This window comes from Aethalodelphis obliquidens, unplaced genomic scaffold, assembly GCF_003676395.1.
Source record: "Aethalodelphis obliquidens isolate GAN/ISIS:26980383/991018 unplaced genomic scaffold, ASM367639v1 scaffold62, whole genome shotgun sequence".
NCBI lineage: Eukaryota > Metazoa > Chordata > Mammalia > Artiodactyla > Delphinidae > Aethalodelphis > Aethalodelphis obliquidens.
The window spans coordinates 5,040,584-5,056,957 of record NW_020838006.1 but is presented as its reverse complement, the minus strand read 5'-3'; the positions used below and the strand labels follow the sequence as shown (position 1 = coordinate 5,056,957).

Here is a 16,374-nt window from a genome sequence, read left to right as displayed (position 1 = left end):
GCACGAACCCGCGTCCCCTGCATCGGCAGGCGGACTCTCAACCACTGCGCCACCAGGGAAGCCCCTATTTATATTTTATTGAGGCATAATATTTTTAATTAAAAAATTTTTTTTTTAATTTTTGGCTGCACGGCACAGCTTGTAGGATCTTAGTTCCCCAACCAGGGACTGAACCTGGGCCACGGCAGTGAAAGCGCCAGGTCCTAACCACTGGACCACCAGGGAACTCCACTGAGGCGTAGTTGATTTACGATATTAAATAAGTTTCAGGTCTACAACATAGTGATTCACAATTTTTACAGGTTACGTTCCATTTATAGTTATTATAGAATATTGGCTATGTTCCCTGTGCTGTACGATATATCCTTGAAGCTTATTTATTTTAAACACAGTAGTTTGTATCTCTTAATCCCCATACCCATATCTTGCCCCTCCCCACTTCCCTCTCTCCACTGGTAACCACTAGTTCGTTCTCCATATCTGCGAGTCTGTTTGGGCCTCGTTTTCTTTATCTGTGAAATAAGGAGGTTAAACTAGAGAATGTAGGGGAAACCGTGAAAATCATTGAAATGGAGCAAAATGATTACTGGGTGTCTTCAGTGGAAAAATAGGCAGACATTATCTGAACACACCCTGCTGGGTCATCTAATTCTATGGAGTATCTGCGCCTTTTCTTGTCTTTGAGCTCTTTTGTAAATTCATAAATTGTAGATAACTCATGGCAATGCAAATGATTCTTGTCCATAGGCATGCAACTAAAGTTTGATAGGTGGAAATGCAATTGAATTCTTTCTTTCCCTGCGTTCTTACAATTGTGTATCAATTTGTAAGTTCATTATTACCAATTGCTTATATATGTGGTTCTTTGTATTATCCTTTGACCCAGTTATAATATCTTATTAGTCCTCTAATTTGTTAACGAGTTAAATAAAATCTTTGACCTATTATTATTTTATATTTTGATGAGTGTCACAATTTTACCGTGTTTAAAAAACTATCCTTTACAACAATTGCTCAAAAATCCAATGATCACAAAACTATTTGGTAGAAAACCATAGTTTTTTTAGGAGGATACTGTGGTGAAAGTGATGAATTGCTTCCAAAATTGCTTAATTTAGCCTGTGGTTATAATTATACACCAGAAAGATATAGATTAAAAAGATCAAATGCTTGCTATACACCTGAAACTAACACAACATTGTAAATCAACTATACTTCAATTTTTTTTTTTTTTTTTTTTTTTTGCGGTATGCAGGCCTCTCACTGTTGGCCTCTCCCATTGTGGAGCACAGGCTCCGGACGCGCAAGCTCAGCAGCCATGGCCCACGGGCCTAGCCGCTCCGCGGCATGTGGGATCTTCCCAGACCGGGGCACGAACCCGCGTCCCCTGCATCGGCAGGCAGATTCTCAACCACTGCGCCACCAGGGAAGCCCTATACTTCAATTTTTAAAAAAAGATCAAATACTAGAGAGTAATGGATTTACCAAATACCCCAGGTGTATGCCTGAGTCATGTAGAAGCTAATTGGTTCAAGGTGTTTTCTTAACAGAAATTTTATTGGCCAGGCTTGTACCTGAGATCATTCAGAGTAGAGACTCTTCCAGCCTTTGCCTCGGCTATACTTTGGTAAATATGCCTTTGTCATGTGCCATCTATGTCCACTTGGGGCTTTCTGTTGACAGAAGCAGCTACAGCTTACTACGCTGGGGTGGTTTCAAGCAAGACCACTGTGCAAGAAATGATAGTGGAGTAAGATTCGGGGTGGGCAGCCTTGAGAGGAAATGTACATATGGGAGAAGGAATTCTGAAGGGATCTTCACAAATCAGTCAACACTTGTACAGATCTATCTGTAAACCAGGTATGAGCTTTTTCTTTATCCAAACCTGGTCCTAGGAAACTCTCCATGAGGTCATGGTGTGGCTCGATGGAGGGGCGGCAATGCAACAGGAGTGGGTGTCAAAGGAGAAATAGGTGTTGAATAAGTCCTAGCCATATGCGTATACACCTTGCATATGCCTTTTAGACCTGCTCCAATCTGCTCTCGTGTGTACGTGTACCACCACCATCTGAGGATGCAATGCTGCTGCACACACCTGACCTCATGGCTTGGCAGGTCAGAGAGCACCCAGTCTGTAGAGTTACCAGATTTCTCACAGCCAAGCATCTGGTCCTATCAGGGCTTAGTAACAAACCAGAAACTTTTTCTCAAAAGTAGAATAGTTAATAGCAGAAGAGGGCATGGCTTTGCTCCAAAATTGTACCTATTTAGACTATGATTTTCCTACTGGGGCTTTGTCTGGTACTTTTATTTACCAAAAACATTCAAGTGCTATGCTGTGTCAAAAGGCCCAAGTGGCAGGGTGGCTTGTACCGCAGCCTGGATTCACTGCAGAGTTTTATTGCTCTGGGACCCCACTTAAAACTGGCTTCTTTAAGGCAAGTGGTCTGGAGCAGCACATTCAAAGGTGGTATAATTTTGCCTTCAAAATCCAAAGAAGCTAAAACTATAAAACTCTTAGGAGAAAACATGGGTATAAATCTTTGTGACCTTGGATTAGGCAATGGTGTCTTACATAGATATGTGGTTTAAGATATGATACTTAAAGCACAGCAACCAAAGAAAAACAGATACGTTGGACTTCATCAAAATTAAAAACTTTTGTGCATCAAAAGACACTATCAAGAAAATTAAAAGATCACTCACAGAGTGGGAGGAAATATTTGCAATTACGTATCTGGTAAAAGTCTAGTATCCAGAATATAAAAAGAACGCTACAACTCAACCATAAAAAGACAACCCATATGGGAACATATGTATATGTATAACTGATTCACTTTGTTATAAAGCAGAAACTAACACACCATTGTAAAGCAATTATACCCCAATAAAGGTGTTAAAAAAAAAAAAAGACAACCCAATTTAAAAATGGACAAAGGATCTGAACAGAAGTTCCTCCAAAGATATCCAAATGGCCAATAAGCACATGAAAAGATGCTCAACGTCATCAGTCATTAGAGATGCAAGTCAAACCATAATGAGATACCATTTCACACCCACTAGGATGGCTATAATAAAAAAGATGGGCAATAGAAAATGTTGGTGAGGATGTGGAGAAATTGGAACATACATTGTTGTTGGAAATGTAAAATAGTGTAGCCACTTCCAAAAGCAGTTCAAAAACTTAAAACCCAGCAGTTCCGCTCCTAGATAGATCACCCAAGAGAAGGGAAAACAAATGTTCCCACAAATACTTATACATAAATGTTCATAGCAGCATTATTCATAATATCCAAAAAAAAAAAAAAGGAAACAGCCTGTCAACTGATGCATGGATAAACAAAATGTGGTGTATCTTATACAATGTAACGTCACTTGGCCATAAAAAGGAGAAAAATACTGACACATGCTACAACATGAAAACACGCTAAGTGAAAGAAGCCAGTCGCAAAAGACCACATATTCTATGATTCTGTTCATACGAAATGTCCAGAATAGGCAAATCCATAGATACAGAAAGTAGATCAGTGGTTGCAGGGCTGGGAGGAGGGGGATGGGGAGTGACTGCTAATGAGTTTGAGAGTTTCTTTGGGGGATGATGAAAATGTCCTGGAATCAGAGAGTAATGAGGATTGCAAACCTCTGAGAATAAACTAAAATCCACTCAATTGTACTTCGTTCTTCTTTAATCTGAAAACAGTTCTTCAATCTGTCTTTGTCTTTCATGACATTGATGGCTTTGAAGAATATAGGCCAGTTATTTTGTCCTCCATTTGAGCTTGTCTGCAGTTCCTTCATGTTTAGATTCAGGTTGTGCATTTTGGGGCAGAAATGATGTTGTCTTTCTCAGAGCCTTATTTCAGGAGGCACCTGCTGTCAATTTTCCTGGTGTCACTTTGTCTCAATACTGGTGATGTGAACTTGGATTGGGTGCTAAAGCTGCTGTCTGGCAGGTCTTGCCACTGTCAAGTTACTATTTGCCCCTTTACAATCAATATGTAATTTGTGGGGAGGTACTCTGACACTATGTAAGAAACCTATTCCTCGTGAGACTATATCACTAGCTTTAGCATCCATTCACGATTTTCTGAATCCTCTAAGGGTTTTTTTTTGTTTTGTTTTTTAATTTAATTTAATTTAATTTTGGCTGTGTTGGGTCTTTGTTGCTGCATGTGGGCTTTCTCTAGTTGCAGCGAGTGGGGGCTACTCTTCGTTGTGGTGCGCAGGCTTCTCATTGTGGTGGCTTCTCTTGTTGCAGAGCATGGGCTCTAGGGTGCGGGGGCTTCAGTAGTCGTGGTGTGCAGGCTCAGTAGTTGTGGCACACGTGCTTAGTTGCTCCGTGGCATGTGGGATCTTCCCGGACCAGGGATTGAACCCGTGACCCCTGCATTGGCAGGTGGTGAATCCTCTAAGGTTTAAAATGACTTGTTTCTACTCAGACTAGAGGCTGTTTAAATAATTGTTGTTTTACTCCTAAATTAATACCAATTCCTCTACAAAAGGGTTTGTTTGTTTTTAAAAATCTTGATATTCTCCTGATCACAAGAAGGGCATCCAGGCAGAGAAAAAGTTTGACAAAAAGAATTAAAAAAACAGCAGGGTGCTTTCCTTTTTCTCTTCTCTTTTGTTTTCAAATGCAACCTCTGTGTCTAGACATGGAAATAAACACACAGTTGTTCAGTGTAATTGTATCTATTGTTTAGGGGGCTGAATCAGGCTGGTGGGGAGGACTCACTAATGAAGAGGTTAACACTATTTTTTCCTTCCCACTCAGCACCCATTGGAACAAGTACAGCTTTGGAAACGTAAAATAATGTTTTCGATGTCTTATTAAGCCCATCATTTGATTTCCTTTTTTGGTAGTCCTGGTGATGGTGGGTGCAGATATTGGGGAAGCCAGTGGCTCAGGAGACATTCTGGAAATAAAATGCTACAGGAACAAGTGATCAGACTTCACTGATGCATGTCTCAGCACACTGCTTCCTGGCTACAGACAACCTTAACTTCAGTTTTCTAAGCCCCAGTTTCCTTATCTGAAAAGTGGGAGGGGATAATAATAGTACCCAACTAATTGTTTAGCTGATTAAATGAGATAATACACGAAGCACTCTGTATGGGGTTGGCACCTAATTAAGTACTCTGTAATGTTTGTTATTATTATCATTATTCAGTGGTCTTAACTGGGCAGGGGTTATTGCAGTGACTGCTTTAGGAGGAAGACTAAGTTGCCAGGCTGGATGCTCAATCCTAAAATCCTAATACCACTGCCTACTAATTTAATCAGTGTAGCCTCAGCTTGTTTGGGCTTTGAAGGGCTTTGTAGCTCCAGGTGTTGCCAATTAAAAGGCAAAGGCCTGAGGACATGTTCACCTCCTGTGCTGCCTTAGAGAGCAGAGCCCTGGGAGGGACAGAAATGCAGGCAGGAGAGCTCCAGCTCTAGAAGGATGGTAAGGGAGTGTCTGTAGCATCAAAATATCTGGGTTTAAATCTCACCTCCTGGGAATGAGTGGTGTGAGTTTCATTACTGTTTATTTTTTTTACTGGAGTATAGTTGATTTACAATGTGTTAATTTCTGCTGCACAGCACAGTGACTCAGTTTTATATATATATATATATATATATATATATATATATATATATATATGAAGCTAGTGGCTCAGGAGACATTCATGGCCATATGTGTGTGTGTGTGTGTGTGTATGTTTTCATATTCTTTTCCATATGGTTTATCCCAGGACATTGAATATAGTTCCCTGTGCTATGCAGTAGGACCTTGTTTATCCATTCTATGTATAATAGTTTGCATCTGCTAATCCCAAACTCCCAGTCCTTCCCTCCCCGACACCCCCTCCCTCTTGGCAACCACAAGTCTGTTCTCTATGTCTGTGAGTCTGTTTCTGCTTTGTAGATAGGTTCATTAGTGTCATATTTTAGATTCCACCTATAAGTGATATCATATGGCACTTGTCTTTCTCTTTCTGACTTACTTAATTTAGTATGATAATCTGTACTTGCATCCATGTTGCTGCAAATGGCATTGCTTTGTTCTTTTTTATGGTTGAGTAGTATTCCATTGTATATATGTACCACATCTTCTTTATCCATTCATCTGTCGATGGACATTTAGGTTGTTTCCATGTGTTGGCTATTGCAAATAGTGCTGCTATGAACATAGGGGTGCATGTATCTTTTTGAATTATAGTTTTGTCTGGATAAATGCCCAAGATTATATATATCCTGGGATTGCTGGGTCATATGGTAACTCTAGTTTTCTGAGGAACCTCCATACTGTTCTCCATAGTGGCTGCACCAACTTACATTCCCACCAACAGTGTAGGAGGGTTCCCTTCTCTCCACATCCTCTCCAGCATTTATTATTTGTAGACTTTAAAAAAAAAAAAGCTTTATTTATTTATTTATTTTTGGCTGCGTTGGGTCTTTGTTGCTGCATGCAGGCTTTCTCTAGTTGCAGCAAGTGGGCTTCAGCTTCAGCGGGCTTTGTTGTGGTGCGCGTGCTTCTCATTACGGTTGCGGGGCACAGGCTCTAGGCGTGCAGGCTTCAGTAGTTGTGGCACGTGGGCTCAGTAGCTGTGGCTTGCAGGCTCTAGAGCACAGGCTCAGTAGTTGTGGTGCATGGGCTTAGTTGCTCCACAGCATGTGGGATCTTCCCGGACCAAGGCTCGACCCATGTCCCCTGCATTGGCAGGTGGTTTCTTTCTTTTTTTTTTTTTTTGCGGTAGGCGGGCCTCTCACTGTTGTGGCCTCTCCCATTGTGGAGCACAGGCTCCGGACGCGCAGGCTCAGCGGCCTCCGCGGCATGTGGGATCTTCCCAGACCGGGGCACGAACCCGTGTCCCCTGCATCAGCAGGCGGACTCTCAACCACTGCACCACCAGGGAAGCCCCAGGCGGATTCTTAACCACTGCGCCAGCGGGGAAGTCCCTGTAGACTTTTTAATGATGGCCATTCTGACTGGTGTGAGATGATACCTCATTGTAGTTTTGATTTGCATTTCTCTAATAATTAGTGACATGGAGCATCTTTTCATGTGCCTATTGACACATGACACTGCCTATATGTCTTCTTTGGAGAAATGTCTGTTTAGGTCTTCTGCCCATTTTTTTTTTTTTTTTTTTGTCAGGGATCAATCTCTTTATTCACAACAGCATTTCAGGAAAAGGCAAACTTCGCTTGCTGCCCTTTGATGAGGCGTAGCCTCTGCCCCCACCGGGCGTCTCCATGGAGCTCTGCACCCCTTGGGGACCTTCCCTGAACCCCCAGCATGTGGGAGCCCCAAGAGATGACGGCCAGGGAGTAAGGCGAGGTCGGCATCACAGAAGAAAAACCAGGTGGCTCTTGAACCCCATTCTCTCTGGTCTCACACCACAGTTCAGAGCACCAGGCAGCCCACAGCACAACTTACTGTACAGAACATCCAAGGGCTCCAAGTCCAGGAAGAATCAAACGCAGAGAGGCAGGGAAAGCTCTCCCACATTTCTGTCCACAATGGCCAGTGCTGTGAGGACAGATGGCCAGCCAGAGGCCTCTGGCCAGCACCGTTCTGCTCATTTTTTTGATTGGGTTGTTTGATTTTGGTGTTGAGTTGTATGAGCTATTTGTATATTTTGGAAATTAAGCCCTTGTCAGTTGCATTGTTTGCAGATGTTTTCTCCCATTCTGTAGGTTGTCTTTTCGTTTTGTTTATGGTTTCCTTTGCTGTGCAAAAGCTTGTAAGTTTGATTAGGTCCCATTTGTTTATTTTTGTTTTTATTTCTATTGCCTTGGGAGACTGACCTAAGAAAACATTGGTACAATTTATGTCAGAGAATGCTTTGAGTTTCATTATTTATATCATTCTTTGGTTCATCAGTTTCCCCATTTGTAAAAAAAGGAATAATATTAATACTAGTATTTATTATATGTTGCCCTGTGGGATATTTGAAAAAGGCAACAGGTTCTGGCTTTGTTAAATCCCCAGGAGCTGGACGCACACAGTTTTCCCTCCCATCCAAGGAGGGTGGCTGGACTGGATTGTGCATGTGCGCAACATAGAACTAGATTATTACCAGAGGTAGGTGGTGTTGGTGGATATAAATCAGATCTGGGTTAATCTGGACCAAGAATCAGAAATCCCAAGTGGCCTTGATAATAATGGCCAGTATTTTTTTTATACCCGTTACCCTGTCCTGGCAGTTTAAATACTTTACAGAACCAACTCATGACTCTTTACCAAAAACCTATGATGTAGGTTGTGTTTTGATCTCTGTCTTAGAGACTTGAAGTCTCAGGCACAGAGAGGTCACAGCTAGTAAGGGGTGGGGCCGATTCAAACTCAGGCAAGTTCATGCTTTTCATCAAAATATCCAGAAACACAAGGAGGGTAGAACCCAATGTCACTAAAGAGCGAGATCATCACAGACAGTCATCAGACACTTATGTCTTGGTTTATGGAGCCAGGACCTTGCTCCAGGGGCGTTGCATCCTGGGAATTCACCGCTGCCTTGGGGAGTTTGTCCAAGTGGGAGCCTCTGTGCAGATAAAACACATCATTGCTCTCTCTGCGGGGGTTTGTACATGCAGGGGGGAAAAGCTCCTTGGTGCTTTTTATAAAAAATAAAAGCCTTGAAAATCCATAACTCTGAGTACATTCTCGGGGTGAAAACAAGTTCATCTCAATTTGCTAAGTCTGGCAACCCCAGGCAGTGGCTGCCCCGGTTTTCCCCTCCCCACCCATCTTTTCTTCCAGAGGGTGCTGCAGGCACTTGCTGAGAGCAAGTGTAGCCTGACTGCACCTTGCCTCGCCTGCCCTGAGTCTCTCTTTCTTTCCGCTCCAGGGGCAGCTGTGTGGGGCTCCACTGTGTTTTTTGTTTCCACTCCCACAGTGTGAATACTTAGATTGTGTCCAATTGTCTGTCAACACAAATTATACTATGATAAACGCTCTCATCCTGGTTTCCATATGGGCCAAGATGAAAAATCCTTTGGGACATATAACCAGGGATATATTCTGTGGCCCAGGGTGTGTATATTCTTATGTCACTAAGAAATGCCCGATTGCTCTTCAAAACATCTGCACCACTCCTGCCTGCGGGACCTCCAGGACCCTATGCCCCTAATCCCAGCCAACACGTGGCATTATCCATCTTTCTAATTTTTGCTGGTCTAAAAAGTGTAAAGTGAACTCTCAATGCTGTTTCCTTTTGTATTTCTCTATTTACTAGTGAGTTTGAGCATCCCAGCATAGGCCTTTTTGCTTTGTCTCCTATTAATTGCTCATTTTCCCATGGGGTTCCTTCTTGTTGATTTGCAAGAGTTTCTTTTACATCCTAGATATTAGTCAGCTATCAGTTTTAGACATTACAACTGTCTTCTCTTACCTTTTTTATTTGTTAACTTTTTCCATAGTGTTCTTCATTGAACACAAATAGGTCATCAGTTTTATCAATTTTTTCCTATGGCGTGTGCTTTTTTTTTTTTTTTTTTGCCGTATGCAGGCCTCTCACTGTTGTGGCCTCTCCCGTTGTGGAGCACAGGCTCTGGACACGTAGGTTCAGCGGCCATGGCTCACGGGCCCAGCTGCTCCGTGGCATGTGGGATCTTCCCAGACCGGAGCACGAACCCGTGTCCCCTGCATCGGCAGGCGGACCCCCAACCACTGCGCCACCAGGGGAGCCCATGGCGTGTGCTTTTGAGTTTCACTGTAGTCCTTCTCAACATAGACAGTCTCTCACATTTTCTCATTTTAAATTTATATGTTTATCTTCCCATGTAGGTCTTTAATCTGTCTGGAGCTCACTTTTGTGCGTGGTGTTAGGTAGGGATCCAGTTTTTTTTTCTCTAAAACGTGAGCCTTTTTTTTCAGGACCTTTTACTAAACAACTGCTCTTTTCCTATTGCTTTGTGGTGCCAGAAGGTACCATGTTTGTCCTATGCCTTCTTGAGATTAGACAAACCAGAAGAAGGCAGAACCTAGTGGGGGACAGAGGGGAGAGATGCCGCTGTTTGGACTCCAGGTATTTCTACATCCAGAAACCCTAACCCTGCCTTGTTTTTGCTTTACTTTTTGTCATTTGCAACTGAAGTGACTATTACAACCATGATGCCTTAATCTAGCTTCTATCTAGGAGAGCATACCCTCTTGACTAAGGCTGCCTGGGTTCCAATTCCAGCTCCACTACTAAGTGGCTGTGTGACTTTTTTTTTTTTTTTTTAATCTTTTCTGACTACATGTTAATTCAACACAAAACAATCTCTTCCAGACTTTACTGAGGTGGCTGACCACATACGTCCACGACCAAATCTGCCTCTAAACTGGAATTTAGTTGTTGACCCAGCCCCGGCCTTGGCTTTCTTGTCGGCACCAGAGGGCACAGCGCTTCATCTGTAGGTGACTCTGTCGCCTTCCCCTCTTGTGAGTCTTGCAGGTCGCTCTCCCTCCAGACCTTTGGGCCGTGGCCTACCAGTCTCAGGACGACGGTGGCGCAGGTCAGCAGGCACGATCTCAGGGGGCAGGTGGAGGTAATCCCGGAGATAATGGATACCCTCGTTGGTTAGGTACCAGTAGAAATGTCTCCAGGCAAACTGTTCCTTCATGTACCCTTATGATTTGAGAGACTGCATGGCCTTCATGACGTGAAGATTGGGCACATTCTTGTCTGCCAGCTTGGGGTGCTTAGGCATGTGGTTGTCCTTCTTGGCTACCATCACTCCCTCCTTAAAAAGGAGTTCATAAATGGCAATCCGGTTCCTCTTGGGCATCAACGTTTCGCGACAGCTGCTGTGTCCGGGGTCGGAGCTGGAAAGGAAGGGGTATCGGTTGTGTGACTTTGTTACAAGTTACAGGATCTTTCTGGGCATCAGTTTCTCCATCTGATAAAATCCGGGTAGTAACAGTACTTAATTCATAGGATTATGGTGAGGATTAGATGAAATAATACTTTAAAGCAGAACAGCACCTGGAATGTAATAAATAATAAATGTTATTCACTTGCATAATCCTATGTTCCCAATTAGCTGTGAGTAAATCGTGTATGATTTTGATCTATCTGGTTATATTCTAATTACACCTGAGAGGCCATTTAGGAAGTCATTTAGAAAATTAATTTTGGGGGCATACAAATAAATTACCTCCTAATCGATCTATTTGAAAAGTCCTTTTCAGGAATTCCCTGGTGATCCAGTGGTTAAGGTTCCGCACTTCCGCTGCAGGGGGCGTGGGTGTGATTCCTGGTTGGGGTTCGGGGTGGGGGAACTGGGATCCCGCATGCTACACCAAGCGAGGCCAAAAAAATGAAAGTCCTTTTCCTGCACTGCCTTCTTGGGAACTGTGACAGTCGCCGTCACTAGGTGGCGCCTGAGTGGATTACGGGAGCGTGAAACAGTGGGCCTTAAAGCAGCAGTCCCCAGTTTTTTGGCACCAGAGACAGGTTTCGTGGAAGACAGTTTTTCCACAGTCCCGGGTGTGTGTGGGGGATGGTTCCGACGGTGATACGAGCGATGGTTCAGGCAGTAAGACCGATGGGGAGCAGCGGGGAGCGGCAGATGAAGCTTTGCTCGCTCCCCCGCCTCTCACCTCCTGCTGTGTGGCCGGCTTCCTAACAGGTACCGGTCCGCGGCCCGGGGGTTGAGGACCCCTGCCTTAAAGAGCATCTGAGCCAGGGTCAGCTCACCATGTGCCAGAGGGATTCATAGGTGAGGTTAATTTGGCCTGCAAGGAATTCACAAAACGTTTTAAAGTGCATCTGCTAATATTCAAAAATCAGGAGATTCCATATAAAAACCCGACTTCCAGTGCCTGGATACACAGGAAAGCCTGGCAACCTCGGACCTGCAGCGATGCTTCCTTGAGGGTGGGTGGGCTCTTCCAGTCCAGCACAGCCCCATTTGTTCCTGTCATTTGTCCCTCCCTGGCTCCTCTAGGCATTTGAGTTTCTAACCCCTACTTATCCCAATCCTTCCCTTTGCATATTGGAGGCTGAGGTCCTACAGAGAAGGGAAGGGCTGGAACTGGAATCTTCCCCGACAGAGCAGGGCTCTTTTTTTTTTTTTTCTGGCTGTCTCTCAAGGCTTGTGTGATCTTAGTTCCCTAACCAGGGCTTGAACCCGGGCCCATCAGTGAAAGCATGGAGTCTTAACCACTGGACCACCAGGGAAGTCCCCAGGGCTCTTTTTTATACCCATGTTGTTTCTTTTACACTTGGTTGTTTTCAGAGACTGACTGAAGCTAAAAAGTGGGTAAGACGTTGTGGAAGAACTGAAATTTGGGAATTTAGGGGCACCAGTTAGATGATTAAAATAAGGTGTGTGGGGACTTCCCCGGTGGCGCAGTGGTTAAGAATCCGCCTGCCAATGCAGGGGACAAGGGTTCAAGCCCTGATCTAGGAAGATCCCACACGCGGTGGAGCAACTAAGCCCGTGTGCCACAACTACTGAGCCTGTGCTCTAGAGCCCAGGAGCCACAACTACTGAAGCCCACGCACCTAGAGCCCATGCTCTGCAACAAGAGAAGCCACCGCGATGACAAACCCACGCACCACAATGAAGAAGAGTAGCCCTGGCTCACCGCAACTAGAGAAAGCCCGCATATAGCAGCGAAGACCCAACGCAGCCAAAATCAATTAATAAATCAATTAATTAAAAAAATAAGATGTGGGAAAAAGTAGAGGTCAGTAGGATTCTTTTTCTTTTCTTTGTGCAAAACAACTTCATTGGTTTTGGGGGAAATAATATATGTTTAGTGCAAAACATTCAAACAATACAGAAAGATACAAAGAAGAGGGTAAACATTTCCCCAAATTCCACTTTCCATTTATAACTCCCATTCATTTTGGTGTCTATGCTTCCAGCCCTCTCTCTGTGTATTTATAGATACACTTAATATAGGCACTGTCAGGGCCAAGGAGTATCTGGGAGTATGGGGCCTTAAAGTTCCCACACCATCTTCATCAGCTTCCCTCCAAGTAATTCTTTGATATGGCCCATTGGGAGTTTTTTCAATTATATTAAAGTGGTATAAAAATGAAATGTCAAAACTTTATGCTCACCCCCAACTCTCTTCCAATCAGATTGCTATCCAGCCCACCTATATAGAAATTCTATATAGAAATTCTGGAGCTGCCAGTGCATGTTTCAAATTTTCCTAAATGAGAACATACAAGTTGTTTTGTAAACTGATTTTTCCACCAATAGAATTCCTAGAATATCTGTCCCTAGTTTATAAATACAGACTTTAGAAATGAATAAATAAATCTCACCTTCAAGAACACCCTCAGCGGACTTCCCTGGTGGTGCAGTGGTTAAGAATCCGCCTGCCAATGCAGGATATACGGGTTCAAGCCCCGGTCCAGGAAGATCCCACATGCCGCAGAGCAACTAAGCCCGTGTGCCACAACTACTGAGCCTGTGCTCTAGAGCCTGCAAGCCACAACTACTGAGCCCACGTGCCACAACTACTGAAGCCCGTGCGCCTAGAACCCGTGCTCCACAACAAGAGAAGCCACCACAGTGAGAAGCCCGCGCACCGCAACGAAGAGTAGCCCCCGTTCGCTGCAACTAGAGAAAGCCCGCGAGCAGCAATGAAGATGCAATGCAGACAAAAATAAAAATAAAATAAATTAATTAATTAAAAAAAGAAGAACACCCTCAGCGTCGTCAGGCCAAGCCAGTCATTTAATCAGACTGCTCCATCTGACTGATGACTGGAAAGATGGGGAACAGCTAATCAGAACCCAGCGTGCACATTCTAAAGTCTGTATGATTGCTCACAGTAGGCACTAATAGGAACAATCTTTTTTTTTAACATCTTTATTGGAGTATATTTACTTTACAATGGTGTGTTAGTTTCTGCTGTATAACAAAGTGAATCAGCTATTCATATACATATATCCCCATATCTCCTCCCTCCCACCCTCCCTATCCCACCCCTATAGGTGGTCACAGAGCACCAAGCTGATCTCCCTGTGCCATGCTGCTGCTTCCCACTAGCTATCTATTTTACATTTGGTAGTGTATATATGTCCATGCCACTCTCTCACTTCATCCCAGCTTACCCTTCCCCCACCCCGTGTCCTCAAGTCCATTCTCTACATCTGCATCTTTATTCCTGTTCTGCCCCTAGGTTCTTCAGAACCACTTTTTTTTTTTTTTGATGACCATATTAGTCAGGTTTTTGCTGTAATAATATTACATAGTAATCAGCTCCCAAATGTCAGTGATTTATAACTACAAATGTTTATTTTTCTCTTGCTGGTCTGCACACAGCATGTGGGTGGCCAGGCTTCCCCTGACCTTAGATTTGGGTCTGCTCCACGTGTTTCTCATTCCAGGACCCAGGCTGAAGGGGCAATGGCTATGCAGGGCATTCTCTCCTCATAACACATGTGCAGGAGGTCAAGCCAAATTTCACAAATTCATGTAGAGCCTCTGGTCAGACATGACGTTTGTTACATTCACCCACATTCTCTAGACCAAACCCAAAGTGAGTGAGTTAGAGAAGTGTGCTCCGTCTGTAGTAAACAATGGCGAGGATGGGGAGGGAAGAAAGAGTCATGAACAAAAATATTATCTACCACAGGGACCAACCAGGATGGGAGACAAAATGAAATTTAGACTAAGACCTATTGTTAAGCCTTATAAATGCAGTTTGAACCCACACGGCTTGAGAACCGCAACTGCTTCATCTAGTGTGTCCCTTAATCAAAGAACCTTTGTCCTTAAAGACTCTTACTGAAGGCTCCTCTCTGATCATACTCACTCTGCCTTTATATTTTATATGCTTTATGCTTCTGTATAGTATATGCTTTTTATGCTATTTAAAGTTATGAAGACCTCACCTGGGTCTTTAAAAAAAAGGAAAAGGTTAAACTGCCCTATCAATTTTTGATTGCTGAGAGAACTATTTTGTCCTTTCCCTGCCAACGTTACACCAATCAGCAAAAATAAATTCTCCTGTGAGTAAAAACAAGGAGTATTGCTGCCAGGCAACAAATGAGAGAGCACTATTTTTATGTTTTTTGGAAGGTGTAGCATCTTGCTCCGCTGTTTCCATGGAGAATCCCAATTGTCAAGTTTAATCAAATGCTGGAAAATTGAAATTTATGCAAAGAGACTAGCTTAGTAAGCAATTACCTTTGCTAAGTGACAACTAGGAGAAATATTTCGATGAAACCTCTTACCATAAATCAAGCATTATCCCTTGGTATCAGTTGACTCAAATTAACACTTGCATGTGTGTCAACTGCTTTTCTAAAGCTATTGCAATAATATTTCAACAAAATCACAAATTGCATGCACACCACTTCCAGTATAAATCACCATGGATGTTTGGAGCGCATATGAACTACATCAGAATACAGTAAGGAATATATAAAGAATGGTTGTAAACAGGGAATTCCCTGGCAGTCCAGTGGTTAGGACTTGGCACTTTCACTGCCATAGGCCCAGGTTGAATCCCTGGTCGGGGAACTAAGATCCCGCAAGCTGCGCGGTATGGCCAAAAAATAAAAAAAGAATGGCTGTAAACAAAGGTGTCTCTTTTGTTAGCATGGTAATGTATCAGTTTCTAAAGTTCTTCCCAATAAATTAATAAGAGAAAATACTCAATGTAATTCAGAAGAAGTAAAGGAAATGGAGGGAGCGTGGAGTTCAGAGACCAGTCCTATCAGATATTAAAACATACAGCCTGTCCGGCAGTGACGACCTTCCCATGAGAACTTGCCTCTTGCAAAGGATTTCCTTCATCCCTCTCCAGAAGAGAAGATGAAACACAAGAAGAAGTGCCTGGTGCAGAGCCCCAGTTCTTATTTCATGGATGTGAAATGCCCGGGATGCTATAAAATCACCACTGTCTTTAGCCATGCACAAACAGTAGCTTTGTGTGTTGGCTGCTCTACTGTCCTCTGCCAGCCTACAGGAGGAAAAGCAAGGCTTACAGAAGGTTGCTCCTTCAGACAGAAGCAGCACTAAAATCACCCTGAATCAAGATGAATGGGAAACCATCCCAATAAACACATTTTGGATACAAAAAAAAATTTATTAAAACATGCAGGATAACCAAACGTAAAATAGATAGCTAGTGGGAAGCAGCCGCATAGCACAGGGAGATCAGCTCAGTGCTTTGTGACCACCTAGAGCGGTGGGATAGGGAGGGTAGGAGGGAGGGTGATGCAAGAGGGAAAAGATATGGGAACATATGTGTATGTATAACTGATTCACTTTGTTATAAAGCATAAACTAACACACCATTGTAAAGCAATTATGCTCCAATAAAGATGTTAAAAAACAAAACAAACAAACAAAAAACCATGCAGGATAAAAAAGAAAGGTATCGTTCTGATGAAAGAATAGGCAGCTAAATGGAATAGCATAGGGAGGTA

The 16,374-nt window shown here is 43.3% G+C and overlaps 1 protein-coding gene and 1 pseudogene across 1 annotated transcript; one reads left to right on the top strand and one right to left on the bottom strand.

Moving 5' to 3' along the window:
• Window positions 1–10,195: 10,195 nt before the first annotated feature.
• LOC113610330 (40S ribosomal protein S10 pseudogene) lies at window positions 10,196–11,199 on the bottom strand (annotated as a pseudogene).
• Window positions 11,200–15,703: 4,504 nt separating this feature from the next.
• LOC113610267 (40S ribosomal protein S27-like) lies at window positions 15,704–16,019 on the top strand (the record flags this gene model as incomplete). Its single annotated transcript, XM_027088261.1, has 1 exon — window positions 15,704–16,019. A coding segment is annotated over one exon (261 nt), but the record flags the coding sequence as incomplete, so codon positions are not given.
• Between the last annotated feature and the right edge of the window lie 355 nt (window positions 16,020–16,374).